This window comes from Henckelia pumila, chromosome 1 (genome assembly GCF_033568475.1).
Source record: "Henckelia pumila isolate YLH828 chromosome 1, ASM3356847v2, whole genome shotgun sequence".
In the NCBI taxonomy this organism is placed as follows: domain Eukaryota; kingdom Viridiplantae; phylum Streptophyta; class Magnoliopsida; order Lamiales; family Gesneriaceae; genus Henckelia; species Henckelia pumila.
The window spans coordinates 49,841,332-49,861,121 of NC_133120.1; the positions used below are offsets into that span (position 1 = coordinate 49,841,332).

At 34.7% G+C, this 19,790-nt stretch overlaps 1 protein-coding gene and 1 pseudogene across 1 annotated transcript; one reads left to right on the plus strand and one right to left on the minus strand.

Moving 5' to 3' along the window:
• Positions 1 to 3,882: 3,882 nt before the first annotated feature.
• On the plus strand, positions 3,883 to 6,989 carry LOC140862240 (coniferyl alcohol acyltransferase-like; annotated as a pseudogene).
• Positions 6,990 to 14,006: 7,017 nt separating this feature from the next.
• Positions 14,007 to 18,285, minus strand: LOC140862247 (uncharacterized). Its single transcript, XM_073265253.1, has 8 exons — positions 18,006 to 18,285; positions 17,682 to 17,810; positions 17,374 to 17,627; positions 17,111 to 17,243; positions 16,722 to 16,915; positions 16,126 to 16,406; positions 14,894 to 15,375; positions 14,007 to 14,182 (listed from the first exon to the last, which is right to left on the minus strand). The coding sequence occupies exons 1-8, from the start codon at positions 18,283 to 18,285 to the stop codon at positions 14,007 to 14,009; spliced, it is 1,929 nt and encodes a 642-aa protein (XP_073121354.1).
• Positions 18,286 to 19,790: the final 1,505 nt, after the last annotated feature.

The following is a 19,790-nucleotide window of genomic DNA, read 5'->3' on the forward strand; positions in this document are numbered from 1 at the left end:
ATAATCCTATAATAAAGAAAATCAAATCCTACATAAATAGAAAATCTCATCCTAACTATGGAATGATATTATTATTCAAGAAATATAAGATAACAAATCTTATTTCTAAATTAAAGATGAGAGCAGAATAATTCTTTGGGTATGTATAAGGCACATGACATTACTTCTCCCCCCACCCCCTTCCTTGGAGATCATGGTTGTCCTCAACCATGAGAAAAGGTATTGATACCCTCACATTTTGAGCATCTTTAAAAGGCGCCACTTGGTTCTCTTCAAGTTGTTGGATTAATCTTTCAATGACTAGGCTTCGATGGTGTTGGTTCTTAAATTCCTTCAATTGGAACATGGGCTGATCTCGTTCCCAATTGAGGACACCATCGCCTGGACAAAGGCAAACATTGCCTTGTCTTTCTCCGATGTGCGTTGGTGTTGAAATTTTTTTCTCACATTGACTAAGCCATCCCAATGGGGCTGATTTGCTATTGTACCGGGGGAAATCTAGCTTTGAATTTTGAAGTACATAGGATATGCCATCCTCGCTGCCTTGTTGTCCTGTGTAATGCTGGTCGGTGGTCTGTTCAAATCTACTATCTTTGCCCTGATCTCGATCTTTCGATTGGAAGGTTGACAAACATTGGAGTATTTCCTCCAACTTATCTAGAAGAGCTTGCTGTCGTTCCTCAGCAGCTGTCTTGTACACTTGAAACCTTTTTACAAAGGCTTCAAATTTTTGTTGAAAAACGTTCATATCCCCATGACTACCGTCTCTGATACCAATTTGTTATGGTCCCATGTTATGGATCTCGCCAAGGGGCTGCCTACTTTGAATTTAAGGCTCGCTAGGAGAGAACATCTCGATCTCTTGGTTTGAGGCTCGTTGGGAAAGAACCTCAGATCTCGTGACACAAGATTATGAATAATTTTTTTCTAATAATTTTATTCATAATAATTCCGCCCTATAAATAACATAGCTTACAAGATTATATCAAAAATCAAATCCCTAAGAATCCTATAGATTTGGATAATTCCAAATCTTTTTATTCAAATGAAAGATACCTTATAATCCTATAATAAAGAAAATAAAATCCTACATAAAATAGAAAACCCTACCCTAACTATGGAATGATATTATTATTCAAGAAAGATAAGATAACAAAACTTATTTCTAAATTAAAGATGCGAGCAGAATAATTCATTGGGTATCTATAAGGCACATGACAGATTCCGATTTAATTTTTGATATAATTAAAAAATTACATAAACATTTCATTAAAAAAAATAATTTAAAAATAAATTATTTTAGGCACATGCATTGTGTGTGCATTGTCGCTAGTATAAATAAAATAACAAAAATTATTATCCATTTGTCTGCACAAAGTTTTCAAGTCATATCGATTACTGCAGGTTTCCTGATAATTATTGCCGCAATATTTCAAACTTGCATTCTTCATCTTGTAAAATAAAATATGTAGTCCGAAATCAAAATTTAGTGATTACTCAAATTTCATACTCTACCAAGATAGAAATATTTGGAGAAAAACAAAATTCACGCACACAGCATTTTAAAGACATTTTCTGAAGATTTTTTTTTAAGAAAAAAAGACATTTTCATTTTCTAAAGTGTGACGACAAAGAAGTAAGATGACATGGGATGGATAGCGAACTCTTGCAGAGTAATATTACGGATGAGATTTCATCAATTTTCTCAAATTAAGATTTTTAGAGTTTCAATCTTCTTGGAAATTGCACTTTTTACCTAACATACATGTAGTTTGACAATTTGACATCATCATAATAATTGATTTTACAAAATCATTCGCACCAAATTTCTCAAGTGCGCATAAACTAAAAACGATGTTGACAACACATAATGTAAAATTTTGACATTGATTTACACTTTTAATATGTGTATGTATATAGCAGTATAGATATATATTTGTTGCTTTAACGATTTTGATATTTTATATATGTTATCGAATTTAAGTCAAAGTCTTGTATTTTTTTGTTTTTAAATAATTTTGATATTTTTTCATCGTGGAATGCGGATATGACATTGCAGACATCGCACATTAGTACCACAAGGGAAAAAAAAGGACTAATATTATCCAAAATATATATATAGCATAACAAGATTCAAAATGTAAACAGACAAACAAACATACATGATAAAAATATAATTTTCCACATTATTTATTATAACACACATAAAATTACGACCACTATATTGTTGATTTATTATTATTATTATTATTATTGTTGGGATGCAAGGAAAACGACCACTGTATTGTGGATTCACCAACTAGAACCATAACATTTATTTTATTAAATTTCAATTTATCAAAACCGAGGGCGCCTTGGATACGTCCAGCATGGTGGTTGTTCTATCACAAATAGCCGAGAATACAGTGATAATATGTGTAGTATTTTTTTTGAGTCAAATCAATTAATATAAATTATTGAGAAAATAGTAAATTTAGTTCGATAATGGTCATTTTGTGATTTTGGTATTCTATGTTTTCATATTTCAATTTTAGTCATTTTCCAGTTTTTAACAATTAATATAGCTTTTTTTTTTTTGTCAATAATGCTTATGTGACACTATACACGTACGTCACGTCAACTCCACATCAGCGTCATATTAGAAAAATGATTAAAATGGCAAAAAAAAAAAACATAGCGGATCGGACTAAAACATGAAATCTGACAATATAGATGACCAAAATTGCAAATTTACAAACATACGAGACATTTACAAACATACAGGACACAAAAAACAATTTTGCGTAAATAATTAATTTTAGAATGAAGAACATTTAGGGACAATTTCTTTCTATATTTTTTATAATTAATTAAAATAATTTTCTTTGTAGAGCTATTTTGACTGTTTGATTATAAGTATCTAATTATTTTGTTGATTATCATTAGTCATCAGAATTATTATAGTAGGAGCATGATGTTTATTTTAAAATTAGTTGATATTTTTGTTATTTTAATATGCAGTTTGTTTGTGGTTACTTCATAAGTAAAACAATTGTTCCTACCGTGGGAACATGGCAAAACATTCTATGATTTGGTGATTTTCGTTTCTGATCCTGTGAGTAATCAAAATTCATTTTAGTGCAATAAATTGAATTTTTTTTAATTTTTAGTGTCTTTTATTAGAGCTGGAACTGACGCATGTGTTGATTTCAAACATGAAAATTGCTAACATGACATTGAATATTGCGAGCATGACATGAGATAAACTTTGGAATGTGTAGTTTATCTGAAAAAAAATCTCAAATTTGGGACGAGATTTCGAGTTTGAAACTCAGTTATAATTAACAATCTCCGCTCCCCCAAGAGAGAGAAAAAAAGTAGAAAAAAATAGATTACCAAATTGTTGAACTAGTACAAACCTGACTACTTACGTGATCAAAAGTCAAATTTAAACAACCTAATTACATTATTAAATTTGCAACCTTAGCTACCGAATTATTATATATGGGTTTTTTTTGTTATATAGATATTTCATACATCTAAGACACAAGATTAATTATTTTACAAGTTACAACCTCTTATTAACAACAATAATATAGATCAACAAATCAATACAATAATTAATAATCCAATACACTCTCACACACAAATCCCCAGGCACGCGCGCACACACACACATATATATTTGATCTCCTGTGCACCCATCGCGAGAACTTATGTGACCACTAGTTGATGTGACATACATTTACCTATTGCATTCGATGTACAAGACGTCACATCATCCGATGCTCACAGATGTCCTCATGGTGGATGCTCAGGCGGAAACCGTATATATATATATATCACACTAGCTCCAAAAAAGGTAATTATATTGTTTTCTCCTTTCCAATTAACCTGCAAAAACATCCACTGCCCATGGATTCCGGTGCATTTCCCTTGAGGGTGAAGCGGCACGAGGTGGTGGCTGCGGCGTTGCCAATGCAAGAGCATTGGCTGCCGATGTCGAACCTCGATTTGCTCCTCCCGCCACTCGACTTCGGAATATTCCTTTGCTACAAGAGAAACCAGTTCATGTCATCTCCGGACAACATGGTAAACGTGATGAAAAAGGCCTTAGCCAAAACCCTGGTATCCTTCTACCCGTTCGCCGGAGAAGTCGTGCAGAACCACCACGGCGAGCCGGAGATCCTATGCAACAACCGCGGCGTCGATTTCATGCACGCTTGGTTGGATGTAGGGTTAATGGATCTGGACCTTCACCATCCGGACGTGTCTGTTCATGGGAGACTTGTTCCAACTAAGATGCATGGCGTGCTAGCCGTTCAGGTATATATACTTAATTCTCACTTATATTAATATAGTGGTACCGTCTTAATGGAGAAACTAATTAAAAGCCTTTTGATTTATCAACTATAGATATTGTATACATCCATATTAGTTATGAAATTATAAAATTATCTCAAATCCAATGTAAATAAAATAAGGCAAAAACTGATATGAGACGGTCTCAAAGGTCATTTTCTTGAGACGGGTCTTTTATATGAGTTATTCATTAAAAATATTATATTTTATGCCAAAAGTATTACTTATTATTATAAATATGGGTATAATTGACCCGTCTCATTTGTGAGATCATCTCACAAAAGTGTTACTCATGAAATAATTCGTTTTAAAAGTATATTTGAGGTAATTTTGTTATTTTGAAAGTAACATGTAACTTTATGTATAACCTATGCAGAATGAGTTATATGATTTTATGAGGGTTTTTTTTTTTTTTTAAGATTGATTTTATGGGTTTTCATATGGGTAATAATGTAATATGTGTTATTTTCCGGAAACTTATCCTACCAAAAAATATATATATTTCAATGGATATTTCTGAAAATACTGAAGCATAAAATATTCTTTCATGTAGTTTAATTCTACCTTTCTTGTCCTCTAATTTTTTTTTTTGGAGCAATTCTTGTCCACTAATTTCTTTCTTACACTACAAGTATGACTTTTTGTATAATCGCATGTGTCCCACACGCCTAAGTTTTTAAATACAAATGAAAATGAATTAAACAATAATTACTTAAATGAAATGACTTAAATAATTAATTACTAATCAAATAATTTCTTAAACTACTACAAGTATCACTTTGTATAATGGGGATATATATATATATATTAGTGTAATATAATATAATTTTATGTCTTTAAAATTCCGTGTGGTAACTAATTTCTTGAATTATTAATGCTTCATTCGTTCGTTTATATGGATTTTTTCCCACTGCATATTAATAAAAATCATCGAGAAATTAAATTATATATAAATTTTTTACTTATTTTCTATTTAATTTATTCAAAATATAATCATACGTTTTTCAAAACTTAGTTAACGAAGAAATATTAGTAAAAAAATAGAAAAATATTATTAAATATAACATAAGTTTATATATCTCAAAAAAGATAAAAATTGATTCCTATAATAAGAGGGAGGTATAGTATGACTTTGTACATCTCACTTTTTTAAAAATATATATTTTATATAAAAAAAATTGATCAAAATTTTACACGTCCTTGCCAAAATTGGAATATACTGTAAATAATATTTTAACGTTACAAATAAAATAGTACTTTTCATTTTTTTAATATTTTATTTATATATGATAAAAGATTATGAAATATTTTCCCAATTGCAGAAAAATAAATTTGTTTAGGTAATATAAGGGATTTTAAATAATTAATTCTAATTTTGAATGGGTAGAATCGATGTACTAAAGCTGTATTTTGATCATTTAAAAAACAAAAGACCATGTCTTCTATGAGATAATCTCATATATCTAATTCAGTTAATTCGTATTTTTTATATAAAAAAAAAATCATAAATCAAATTAAATATAAAATCCATATTATAAAATTGAACCATAAAATTATGTTACAAGATTTTTTGTGTTAAAAAACCAAAAACACATATGATCAAACATGCTTAATTGTAACTTTATTAATATTAATATTATATTAGAAAAATAGTAGAGAGGAATAGATGTTGACTTGAGTTGATAGGTGACGGAGCTGAAATGCGGCGGTTTAGTGATCGGCTGCACCTTCGACCACCGTGCCGCCGACGCCCACTCCGCCAACATGTTCCTCTCTGCGTGGGCGGAGGTCGCTCAATCTAAGCAAATCACCCTCCTCCCTACATTCCGCCGCTCGCTTCTCAACCCGCGCCGCCCTCCGCAACCGGATAAATTGCTTGACAAATTTTACGTGCCACAATCATCTCTGCCCCCGCCGCCTACGGGCGACGAAAATCCCCTCCATCACCTCACCACCCGAATCTACTACGTGAAATCCGAAGAAATCGATCGGATCCAGTCCCAAGCAAGCTGCAGCAGCGGATCGAAGAGAAGCAAGATCGAGTCCTTCAGCGCATTTCTCTGGAAATCAATCGCCGACACCAGCTCCACTCAACGATCAAGAACCGTGAAATTAGGGATCGTAATCGACGGCAGATCGAGGCTGATCCCCGGAGGAGAAGGCGAATCGAGGCCGTTGGAAAGGTATTTCGGGAACGTTCTCTCCATCCCGTACGTACGGGCTACAGTCTCCGATCTCCAAGCGGCGTGTCTCGAGAGTGTCGCCGGATCGGTTCACGGATGCGTGGCGAGGCGGCGACGGAGCACATTTCTTGGCGCTCATCGATTGGGTGGAGCTGCGCAGGCCGAAGCCCGCGGTCGTGAAAGTTTACTGTAAAGATGAAAACGACGACGCAGCGGTCGTCGTGTCGTCGGGTCAGAGGTTTCCGGTTTCGGATCTTGATTTCGGGTGGGGAGGGCCGGTATTCGGGTCGTACCATTTCCCGTGGGGAGGGGAGACTGGGTACGTGATGCCTATGCCCAGCGCCGATGGGAGTGGGGCTTGGATCGTGTACATGCACCTCATGGAAGGCACTGGACCAGCTCGAGGCACGCGCGCCTCACGTGTTCTTACCCTTTGATTATACTTTTTTGAGTCTTGATGCATAAAGCCATAAACTATTTTTTCAATGATATTGTTTGTGTTTTTCGTTCTCGAGATAAAAAAAAATAAAATTATATATATACATATATATTCATCGACCGATTAATGAGATACCATTTAGTGCGTGTTTTGTATAGTGTGCATTCCTTCGAACAAAACTATGGATCTTGCGCCTAAATGTTTTTCATACTTTTATTGTATTTATATTATTATTATTATTATTATTATCTACGACTCACAAACAAAATGTCAAGTGGATGAGGCTTTATCCTAATGGTGTTAGTTTCCACTCACAAGCAAAATGTCTAGTGGATAAGGCTTTATCCTAATGGTTAAGAGGCTTTATCCTAATGGTTAAGACTAAGATCTTGAGACTAAATGGTTTTAGTTTCCATTTCATCTGTTTGTAGATAACTGTTTTTAAATTTATTTAGATTATTTAATAGTTATTTTGTAATTTTTTTGCTCAAAATAAGCAAGTCCTCGATTCATTGAGTCTCATGCTTCTTTGACTTTTAAGGTTGTCGGGTCTTATATCTCTCGGGCTTTATATTGTGTCAGGGCCTCATACCTCCTGGACTTTTATAGGTTTCGTGTCTCATGTATCCCGAGCTTTAGAATGTGCCAGGGCCTAATGCCTAATGGAATTTTTTAGGTGTCGGGGCCTCGTATCTCTCGAAATTTAGAATGTGTCATGTCTTCTAGCTTTTAAGATTAACATGTCAGTGCTTATTCTTCCCGAGTTTTTTAATTACAACATTATTTTGAGGAATAAACTGAATTTCATTAAAAATACTGAAGTACATTAATTCGTTATCTTTTATATTTTTGATAATCAAAATTTGGGACCATAAAACCTGACAATTTATCTGGTTGATGTAGTTTTTAAGCTAATTTAGCATCGAAAATACTGAATTGTTCGATCCCACGTAAATCGTTGGAACAAAATCTCGCAAATTAAAATTTAGTGCACCATAACTAAAATAGGAAAGAAACTTGCCCCTTTTTGTCCAATTTCAGTCTTTTCTTTCTTTTTTTTCTTTTTTTCCCCCAAAATTGAAATTAGCACCATAAAATTCCGGAAGGGTTCCTCCGCTGCGCCAAAATGATCATCCTTTTATTTTACAAGCTGCCCATTTGTAATTTGTGACAATAATTGTACAACTTAAAAAAGCGTGTCTATCAATTTATGGAAAAGGAATTTTCAGAAAACTCCTGTTGTGCCTAGAATTTTTAAAAATTTTCAACCCACAGACTTTAATTTGTGTCAATATTGAAATAATATTGATTGATATACCTTTAGTCGAGTGTAATCAAAATCAAATAGACATGTAATTAAAAAGTTTATTATAAAGTAAATTTTTTTCCCTTGAAATACAAAAATTAATTTTAGGAAAAATTAATTCAAATGATTTTTAATTCAATATGATTATATAAATAAATTATGACATAGTAATACAAATTTTTCAAGCTTGTTCACGAGTTTTTATAATCAAAATCAATATTTAGATTTATCAAATATTTTGTAATTTTTTAGAATAAATAATTTGTAATTGAGTATATAAGTTATCGACTAAAGGGCGAAAAGAGGGGAAAACATTGAATTGGTGCAATAGAGAATAATCATTTGAAATAATAAATAATATGCTAGTTTGAATTCAACCAAAGAAAATGGAGGAAAAATGAAATGAAATTGGAAAAATTTCCAGATAGCTAGTTCCCCTTTCGGTGCTGTCATTTTGGCACAGCGGAGAATCCCTTCCCAATTTGAATTGGAAGTAACTTTATCCCTTTTGGGTTTTGGTCCATTAACTTTTTTAATGTAGATTTTGGTACATTAACTTTGCATTTTCAGTGTTTTTTGGTCCAACTGCATACATGTCAGCTTTTGATTTTTCCACATCATCATTTTGGACCAATCAGAAGTTGACATGTATGCAGTTAGACCAAAAAACACCGAAAATGCAAAGTTAGTATACCAAAACTCACATCAAAAAAGTTAATAGACCAAAACCAAAATATGAACAAGTTAATGGACCCAAAAAATTATTTTTCCGAAAAAAAAAATACAAGTTACTGTACTTTTGATTTTATTTTCTTCACAAAATCGTCATATTTTATGGAAAAAAAACTAAAAAGTGTTTCATAAAATAATCTCAAACATTAGCTAAGATTACAAAATGCCTCATAACAAGCATAAAATTAAAAATATTGCTTTATACTAAATAATCCTGCTTTGTACTAAAGTAATTTTCCGGCAAATGAGTGAACTGAACACAAAATAATCCTGCTTTATACTAAAGTAAAATTTATTATGTTTGACCTACAATTTAGATATGATAGCGAGTTCCGTGAGTTCAGTGTGGCAATAGGAAATTATTGGCTTGACGTTTAATTATGTCATGGATCCTCAAACTGTGTGGGGTCCGGGCCCATGAATGGTAAATGCTGCACCGTGTGAAATTCACCCTGTGCAGTATAGAAGGAACCCGCACGCAATAAGAAATATTCCTTCATCATCATCATCATTAATTATTGTTATTATTTAACAATGCGTCAATGTGAGTGTCATATATATATATAATAATAATAATAATAATAATAATAATAGTTCCACCCCTACATACTAACTGTTTTTGGTGTGTCAAATCACACAAAAAATTCTCCTTTTTTCTTCCTAAATTTAACACAATTCTATTTTATGTTAAATCTTAAATGACTAAATTATCCTCACTTTTCTCTAACATCCTTATTTTATTTTATCTTTATCTTCTTTTTCAAATTTCATCATTTATCAAGACTTATGAAATTATTTACATAATTTTTTACAACTTCTCTATACTTTATATCAAAACTCTCATATTTTATCACCGTACTAATTTTTACATTTTTTTAAAAAATAATTAAATTTTCGAGCACAAAAAAATCACGTGCCACGGTCGCTAATTAGTATAATGTTATAACCTATCATGCCATGGTAGGTTAGATTTCCTTTTTTGTCTTTTTTTTTAATACAAATAATCTTATTTGAAAACATCATCATGTATATAGTAGCAACTGTCACACGTAATTTTCACATGCTCAAAAAATTTAATTTTATCATCATTTTATAATTTACCTCCTCAAAAATATTCAATGGAAAAAAAATGGTTACACTTGTTCTAACATTTCAATACAATTCCATTTTGGTTGTGCATGTTTGTAATTTGCTCGAAAACATCTATTATCTCTTCATTTTTTTTTTATTGTTTATGTTATATGATACAATAGATGTCTAACATGCAGTTCATTTTCTTTTATTTATTTTATCAAAGGGTATTATCTAATGATGATAGCTCAAATTGTATTGATTACATGCACACAAAACAACTGCACCAAGATATATTTTTTTAAGATAATTAACTCTCATATATCGTAGAATTATCAATTACACTGTGTTTTAAATTTTTACTGCTAACTATAATAATTATTTACAGACATATTTGCAGAAAATACTTCAGAAAAGGACAAGCCAGAGCCCAAACATTCAATTCCTTATTTAAACATGTCCTCAACAAATTAAGAATGCATTATAGCCAAGAAAAAAGGGAAAAGAAAGATAATTCATGTCACGTTACTCAAAGCTGTAAAATATCAAGGTAAAAGAAATAATTATTAATCATTTATATATTCAAAATTTTCTATGCAATATTTTTTATACATTTTTATGCTTTCTGGAATTAACATATAATTATATTTTCCCCTTTGTCATAACATGTAGGAATAATTGAATTATGTGAAATAATTCAATGATCTTGTGTCATCATTGCGGTGCAAAAAAGTTTGAATTTGAGATTCCCACGTTCTGCTTTGATAATGGTAAAATCATATTAGCAGCCACAACCATTCCAAATGAATTAATAATAATAATAATAATAATAATAATAATAATATATTTTCATTCACTTATTTTGGTATTAAAATGAATACAAATCTTGCTTCTTCAAGACGTGGAATCTATACATTTAGGCTTTGTTTATTTAGTGAGATTAATTATATATAGATGAATAATATTAAGACTATTAAACTAATTTTATAAGATGTTGAATAATGATGCATAAACAATCACATGTTTACTTTGATGGATCAATTTTGTGATTGATATTATGATTAAGTGACGAGTTACAATTTTGCCTTTGTTTATAATATATAATCTTATTTTTAGTTTTTATTTGTAAAATTGAGATTGTGATTTTTATTGAAGAATGTAAAATATTATTAATCCACGTGTAAATTATTTTAATTGACTAAAATTATTGAGTATAAATATTATTTATGTTTTAAAACAAAAATTAATAAATTGAGTTAAAAAAATTTTTTCCATGAATAAGGATAAAATCTAATGAAATGTATTAATCATATATTAAATTATTAGAATTTTTATTTATGTTTTATAATTTTTAAATGGATCTTTCGTATATTAAAATCAAATGAAATGTATTAATATATATTAAAGTATTTTACATTTATATCCATGTTATATAATTTTTTAAATGGAGTTTTCATATATTATTTTTTTGGGAAGTAAATTAAGGATATTAGTGTAATTTTTTTAATTGGAAATATAATTAGTTAAAAATGATTATATATCACACCATTTATTTTTGATAAATCATCATGGTTTAAAGTTTAAATTAGATAAATATGGATGATCTTTATGAGTTAATACAGGCCCTCAAAAAGCAAGTAAACATGTGATTGCATAGGATTATTAATATAATCATATACTTATCATAGCAAGTAAACGCAACCTTAGTGTATTAAGACAGCTATTCCATACACTCCCACCTTTAACACCTTATTAAGGAAAATATTCTCATTTCCAATTGTATTTTTGGGATAACAACAATGAATTAACTAATAGGATGACTGTATTTGACAATGTTGATGTTTGTGAAGATACTATGAAGCTAGCCACTCATGGATGAAACTACTCATGGATGTCATGAAAAAAATCCATATGCTGAATTGTTGCATCGAATGCATGATTTTTCCTCCATTGAAGATGTAACACTTCAAATACTCTAGCGTAACACTTCTTTTACCAAGCGGTGAAAATGGATGGCCCCAGAATATTCCTAAATTTAAATATGCAAGAATTGTTCTCCAGTCACAACATGCGATTGTGAATCTGACAGATTGTGTAATCTATTCTTCAATCATAACAGAGAGACATGTTTTTTGAATTGTTCCCATACTATTTTCTATCAGCTATAAAATCATGCCGACAAATTAGTGTTTGCTTGTTTATATAATCGAACATTCTGATTTTATTTCAATTAATAAATGGTAGTTTTAAATATATAATTCAAATTTTATTTACTAACAACTTGATTCTTAATTTGTAAATGTTAATTATCATGACTCATAATTAAATAAATTAATAATATTATTTAATACTGAAAAAAATATGTACAAATATTTAGTTTTATTTTCATTATCGACCTTACAAAATATTAAAAAAGTGTCTTACTATTACTAAGCATATAAATTTTTATTCATATACTAATTTTTATAAAATGTTTACTATTTTTACAGCCGTCAGAAGAGAAAACACAAGGATGGTTTCTTACCGAGAGTACTATTGTTATAAATTTCAAATAAGGAGTCACATTCCATCGATTTTTTTTATTATTATTAAGTAGGTTTTTGCAACAATATGCAGTTGACATGTACATCAAACTTGAAACAACACGATTAGATTATTGTGGAAATAATCAAACTGAATTGAGATCTGAATATTACCAAGGCATAGTGGATAACATCAATTGTGGAGAAACAAGAAGAAATGAGATTGCACAAAGAATTGTACTTCCAGCATCATTCATTGGAGGTCCAAGAGACATGAAAAAAATATTTAAATGCTATGACATTGGTAAGAAGGTTCGGAAAACCAGATCTCTTTATAACAACGAGTCAAGACTTCCAATATAGAGTGGAAATATATAATAGAGAACTTAATAGGGAGTCAACAACATCAGGATCGGCCGGATTTTACAGTTGAGGATGATTGACAGTAGAGAATTTCAACACCGAACCCATAATATTGAACAAAGCAGTACAATACCCTAATGTAAACCTTGTGTCCCTATCGATCACTCACAATGTCTTGCAGAACACCAAAGTACTTGATAAAATTCTTAAAAGAAATTCGACAGTAAGTTCAGTGGAAGATACCTTTGAAGCACCAATGAATACTGCATACTTTGTAAAGCGATACAGTACAACAATAATGGATGTTAACACATTCACCTTTGGGAATCCAAGAATGAAATCCACAGGAGCGGACAACCATTACCGCTCAGGAATAGGTAATGGTTGCAACAAACCTGCTTTCTTCTATCTTTCCATCTTGTCTAGTTGACAAACAAGACAAGTCTTAACATAATATTCCACATCCTCTTCCATCTTCGGTCAGTAGTATGTCCGAGACAACAAAGCTCACTGAGGATCATGTGTTTCTCGTAACAACTCCTTTCGAAGTAGACCACTTGGAACATGATATCCCCTATTTTATTTTTTCCCCTTTTTTCTTAGTTTTCACGTTAATTTTGAGATTCAAGATTTATGCTTTTGCTATTCTACACGTTCTGCACGCCGTGAAGGAGAAGAGCAAGACTGTGAAGATTTTCTTTCTCTTTATTTTCATAATTTCTAGGTTTGATCTTATATAATTTTTTTATAAATTATGAAGCCAACTATGTTTGACTAAGTTTTTATTTCTGATTCAAGGGATATTTTCCTATATTCCAATTTATCACTGTTAGGTTTTGAGTGTAAATTGATTTTTTGTTTGTTTCTAGTATTTGTTGATTTATGCTTTATTTTTAAGAAATTTGTAGGTTGATTAATCTGAAAAATTAATTTGATTTACAATTTTTTATTGCTAACCATGACCCGATCCAATAACCCAGACCCGGCCCAACTCGGACCCAGCCCACCTGGGCCGAGCCCAAGTCACACACGCACAACCCAGCCATCCCTCACCCGTGAATCTCATCCTCTCCCGTCCACTTCACCCTCTCGGCTAACCAGCTCCGACCATCCATGGCCGGAGCCGCGCTGGCAGGACCATCCCGAGGTCTTGCCGGATCACCTAACACCATCCCTGGCTCGAGCAATGGTGATCTTGGCTCGGCCAAGGGCCATTCTCCAGCCCCTGCGCAAAACGAACTTCTCTGTCCCTAATCACCAGTAGCAACCCGAAACCACCCAGCTCAACCCTTACCGACCAACAACCACCACAAGACCACCCTTCCTCCTTCAAAACCGCCCCTTACAAGGTCACTACTCAGCCACCCAACTAGAAAATATTTCGAGTGAGGTGTGTGCTAGTGAGAGGGACGGCGTTTCTCCCTGCTTCTCAGAAGCGAAGAAGGCGAAGAAGATGGAGTTGGTTTAGGGCTCATCAAGCGGTTCAAAAATAGTTGGATCATGGGCCAGATTTTTTTTTTTTGGGCTTCAACACAATAATAAGCCTTAGCCCACAACAAAATTTTGGACCCAATAATAAAGGCAAATTTTGGATTTAATAAAAGACCCAATTTTAAAGTACCCTAAAAGCCCTTAAAATGGCCCGATAAGGTGAAAAATGGACTTTTAAAAATTTATGTATATAATACCTAAATTTTTCTATGAAATAAAACTTAAAATAATTATTTTAGGCTCATTAAAATCCTAATTAAATTTAAAACACAAAATCATTATAAATAAAAGTCATTTAAACCCTTAATTTATTTTAGTATTATTTAATTCTATTTAAAATATTAAATTTCATAATTATGCATACGGTTTAACGTGAGCGAAATTCTAGGCATTACAACTCACCCCCCCTTAAAAGAAATTTCGTCCTCTAAATTGAGATACGTACCGAAAAGATCCGGATAACGCATCCGCATATCGGTCTCAGCCTCCCAGGTGGCCTCCTCCTTAGAATGATTTAGCCACCAGACCTTGACCATGGGAATAACTCGCGTTCTCAGTCTCCGCTCCTCACATGCCAAAATCTGCACCGATCGCTCCTCGAACGTCAAATCTGACGCCAGCTGTAGAGGCTCAAAATCCAGAATATGTGATGTGTTAGAGATATACTTCCGCAACATCGAGACATGAAATACATTGTGCACCGCTGCAAAACTAGGAGGTAGCGCTACACGATAAGCCAAGGTACCAATCCTCTCCAAAATCTCAAATGGACCGATAAACCTCGGACTGAGCTTGCCTCTCTTACCAAAACGCATCACGCCTTTCATGGGCGCGACTCTAAAAAATACATGGTCTCCTACGGCAAACTCAAGGTCGCGTCGTCGTCGATCAGCATAACTCTTCTGAAGACTCTGTGCGGTCCTCATCCTGTCTCAAATCCCCAACACAATATCTGCAGTATGCTGCACCAACTCTGGCCCTAAGAGAATCCTCTAGCCAACCTCATCCCAGTGCACGGGAGATCTACACCTTCTCCCATAAAGAGCCTCATAAGGAGCCATACCTATAGACGCTTGATAATTGTTGTTATAGGTAAACTGTACTAGAGGTAGACTCGACTCCCATGAGCCCTGAAAGTTAGTCACGCAGGCCCTCAACAAATCCTCAAGGACCTGAATAACCCGCTCCGACTATCCATCAGTCTGGGGTGAAAAGCAGTACTGAACTGCAGCTTCGTCCCTAAAGCTGTATGAAGACTCTTCCAAAAAGAAGAAGTAAACCTCGGATCTCTGTCTAACACAATCGAGAATGGAATCCCATGAAGTCTGACGATCTCTCGGATGTACAGCTCTGCATACTGCAACATGGTGAAAGTAGTCCTCACCGGCAAGAAAATGTGCCGACTTGGTGAGTCGATCGACAATCACCCAGATCGTTGTGCATCCTCTGGCGCTCCTCGGCAATCCAACCACAAAATCCATATTAATGTTCTCCCATTTCCACTCAGGGATAGGGAGTGGTCGAAGCAACCCTGCTGGTCGCTGATGCTCTGCTTTGACCTGCTGACAGGTCAAACACTCGGATACGAAGCGACTAATGTCTTGCTTCATCCCTGGCCACCAATACAAAGTCTGCAAGTCTCGGTACATCTTCGTACTCCCAGGATGAATGGAGTACGGAGACGCGTGTGCCCCGGTCATAATCTCAGTCCTCAACTGTCCCAAACTCGGCACCCACATTCGACCTCTGTACCGTACCATGCCATCCTCGACTGTATAAAGTATGTCACCCTTGGCCTCATCCCTCTGCCTCAAAAGAACCAACTGCTCATTAGAAATCTGTCCCCCCCTAATCCGATCTCGTAAGGTTTGTTGTACTGTCAACGCGGACAAACTCGGAGCAAGACCACACGAGTAAACCTCCAAATCAAACCTCTCTATCTCCGCCTGAAGAGGCCGCTGCACAGACAAACAAACCACTACTGAAGTTTTCCGACTCAATGCATCAGCCACCACATTAGCCTTGCCCGGGTGGTAGCTAATGTCACAGTCGTAGTCCTTCACTAACTCCAACCATCTGCGCTACCTCATATTCAACTCCTTCTGCGTGAAGAAGTACTTGAGGCTCTTGTGATCGGTGAAAATCTTACACTTCTCACCATACAAGTAGTGCCTCCATATCTTGAGTGCAAACACCACTGCAGCAAGCTCTAAATCATGCGTCGGATAATTCTGCTCATGAATCTTTAACTGTCTCGACGCATAGGCAATCACCCTGTCACACTGAATCAAAACAGCGCCTAAACCCAACTTAGACGCATCGGTGTAAACCACGAACTCCTCATGATCCACCGGCATCGCCAAGACTGGCGCAGAAGTAAGAGCTTCCTTCAACCGATCAAAGCTCCGCTGACACTCCGAGCCCCAAGCATACTTCGTATTCTTCCTGGTCAAAGCTGTCAAGGGCACTGAAATAGAAGAAAAGCCCTTGATGAATTTTCGGTAATAACCCGCTAGACCCAAGAAACTACGAATCTCCGAAGCATTCTTTGGAATCCTCCAATTCTGCATGGCTTCCACCTTTGACGGGTCAACAACTATCCCATCTTTAGAAACAATGTGGCCTAGAAACGCCATGCTATCAATCCAAAACTGACACTTACTGAACTTGGCATACAAGTGCCGCTCCCTCAGAATCTGCAAGTCTGTCTGCAAATGCTGTCTATGATCTTCCACGCTCTTCGAGTAGATCAAAATATCATCGATGAATACAATAAAAAACTGATCAAGATACGGCTGAAACACTTGGTTCATGAGATCCATGAAAACCGCTGGAGCGTTCGTCAAACCTAAAGGCATCACCATAAACTCATAATGGCCGTATCGTGTCCTAAATGCAGTCTTGGACACGTCCTCCCCCCCTGACCCTCAACTGATGGTATCCAGACCGCAGATCGATCTTAGAGAATACAGAAGCTCCCTGTAACTGATAAAACAGATCCTCAATCCTCGGCAACGGATACTTGTTCTTTACCGTCACCCGATTGAGCTCGCGATAGTCAATGCAAAGTTTCATACTTCCGTCCTTCTTCTTAACGAAGAGCACATGTGCACCCCAAGGTGAAAAACTAGGGCGAATGAAGCCCTTATCAAGCAATTCTTGAATCTGTTCCTTCAATTCTTTCATCTCGGTAGGAGCAAGACGATACGGTGCCTTAGAGATAGACACAGTACCTGACAGCAACTCAATGCTGAACTCGACCTCCCGAACTGGCGGAATCCCGAAAACATCCTCCGGGAAAACATCCGGATAATCACGAACAACATCTACATCCTTCACTGATCCCAAAGATGGCTCTGCCACTGCAACCACACTAGTGAGAAATCCATGACAACCCTTACGTAACAACTTCCTCGCACGTAAGCAAGCGATAATGTGCGGAACTCCGCTACTATGGGTTGCATACAAGAAAAACGGGTCTCCTCTCACGGGGTTCAATGCTACCGTCCTCAACCGGAAATTAATCGAAGCTCCATTGGCCGTCAACCAATCCATACCCAAAATAAGATCAAACCCCGTCATCGGCAAAACCACTAGATCAGCTCTAACCACATACCCCTCAAACTCCAACTCCAAACCATTGATAAAACTGGTGGTAAAGAGAACCTCACCAGAAGGCACGGTAATATCGTACCCTGAACTAGACACCTCGGGTACAATACCCACCCGCTCAATGAAAGACTGAGAGATAAAAGAGTGTGTTTCTCCAGAATCTAATAATGCAAATGTCACCACCCTGGCCTGCACCTCCCTGGTCGGCAACCTCGAGGTCACCATGTCTCAAAAAGCATCTCGGAGCCATGCTACAATTCCCAAATATTCTCACGTAACCGTATTGCATAACTAAGTATTTAATTTAAGAAAAAAATTTAACTAATGGGTCTCATTCATAAGCATATACTTAAAACATTTAAACTCACAGACTGGCGATGCGACATCTGAGCTCCACGTAGTAGGCTAGCTTATCGTCCAAGGACCATGCTTTGATACCAAGTTGAATCGTCCGAAAAATTGAGGGATTATTTTAAAATATAAATTTAAACACCACATATGCCCATACATATATGTGTCACTACTAAAAATAATATTTATTCCACGTAATATCATAAATGTTAGATTGGTTCCCATACATATATGTGTCACTACTAAAAATAATATTTATTCCACGTAATATCATAAATGTTAGATTGGTTGAACTCTAGAAATTTTAAAACGCCTAAATAATTTAAAGGAAATACAAGTGCGCGGAATACGATATCGCAAAATGCGGAAACTACATAGTTTAAAATATCCAAACATTGTCAAATTCATAGCATGAGTAGTAAAAAGGCAAACATGCACTGTAAATAGCTTAATACAGTCCTCAGTCAAATCTAAAAGAAATGCGGAAATAAATACTGCAATGGTCACGGGCAAGCAAGCTAGCAGTGGATGCTCAGAAATTCTCGCCACCAGTCGGGACCATATCATCAGCTACGGTATCAAGCTCACCTGCACCATTTAGATCTAATGAGCCTAGAGGCACAACATGCTCTATAATATACATAACAAGTACTACTAAATAAAACCACATGCAAGCACATGACGCATATAAAAAAATAACCCGAGGATTTTAATGCATGCATGAACGTAAAATCATATGCGTAATAATAAATCATAACATAATCATATCATAATTAAATAACATAAATATGACATGTCATAATCATAAAATATTTGCTGTGGGTCATATCAGTGAAGTGTAACCTAATTCGATTGATCAATCTAAATCCAACGTACGTGGTGGCGGCCTGTGGAGTATACTCCTAACGCCCTATGTCACTTCACCCAACCTTTGGGGATCCATAGGCTTATAATCGTAAGTGAAAAGGTCATCGGGCCTGGTATCCCGACCTCCAGTCCCGTGTTTGTCACAAATCACATCAATTATCCCAAAATATTTTTCTTCACATGCCATCAATTTAACGTGAAACATATGCATGAATCGTGAATTAAAAATATTATTTTTCCTTAAAAACTTTGCCCGTAAATATATATTTAATTTTTTTTATAAAGATAATATTCATATCAAAATATTATGTATACGTCTATTAAATATATATTTACGAACTATTATATTTTTGCCACGGCTGGATCGAGTTGCTGCCCCTTAACCCAGGCTCTGGAACTAAGTCCGGTCCAATTACACTTATTTAATTCCTCAAGCCCACATTAAGACCTTAAGCCCAAATAGTTATTTAACTTAAGCCCTATAGAACATTTCTAAACCCAAATTGGGTCTA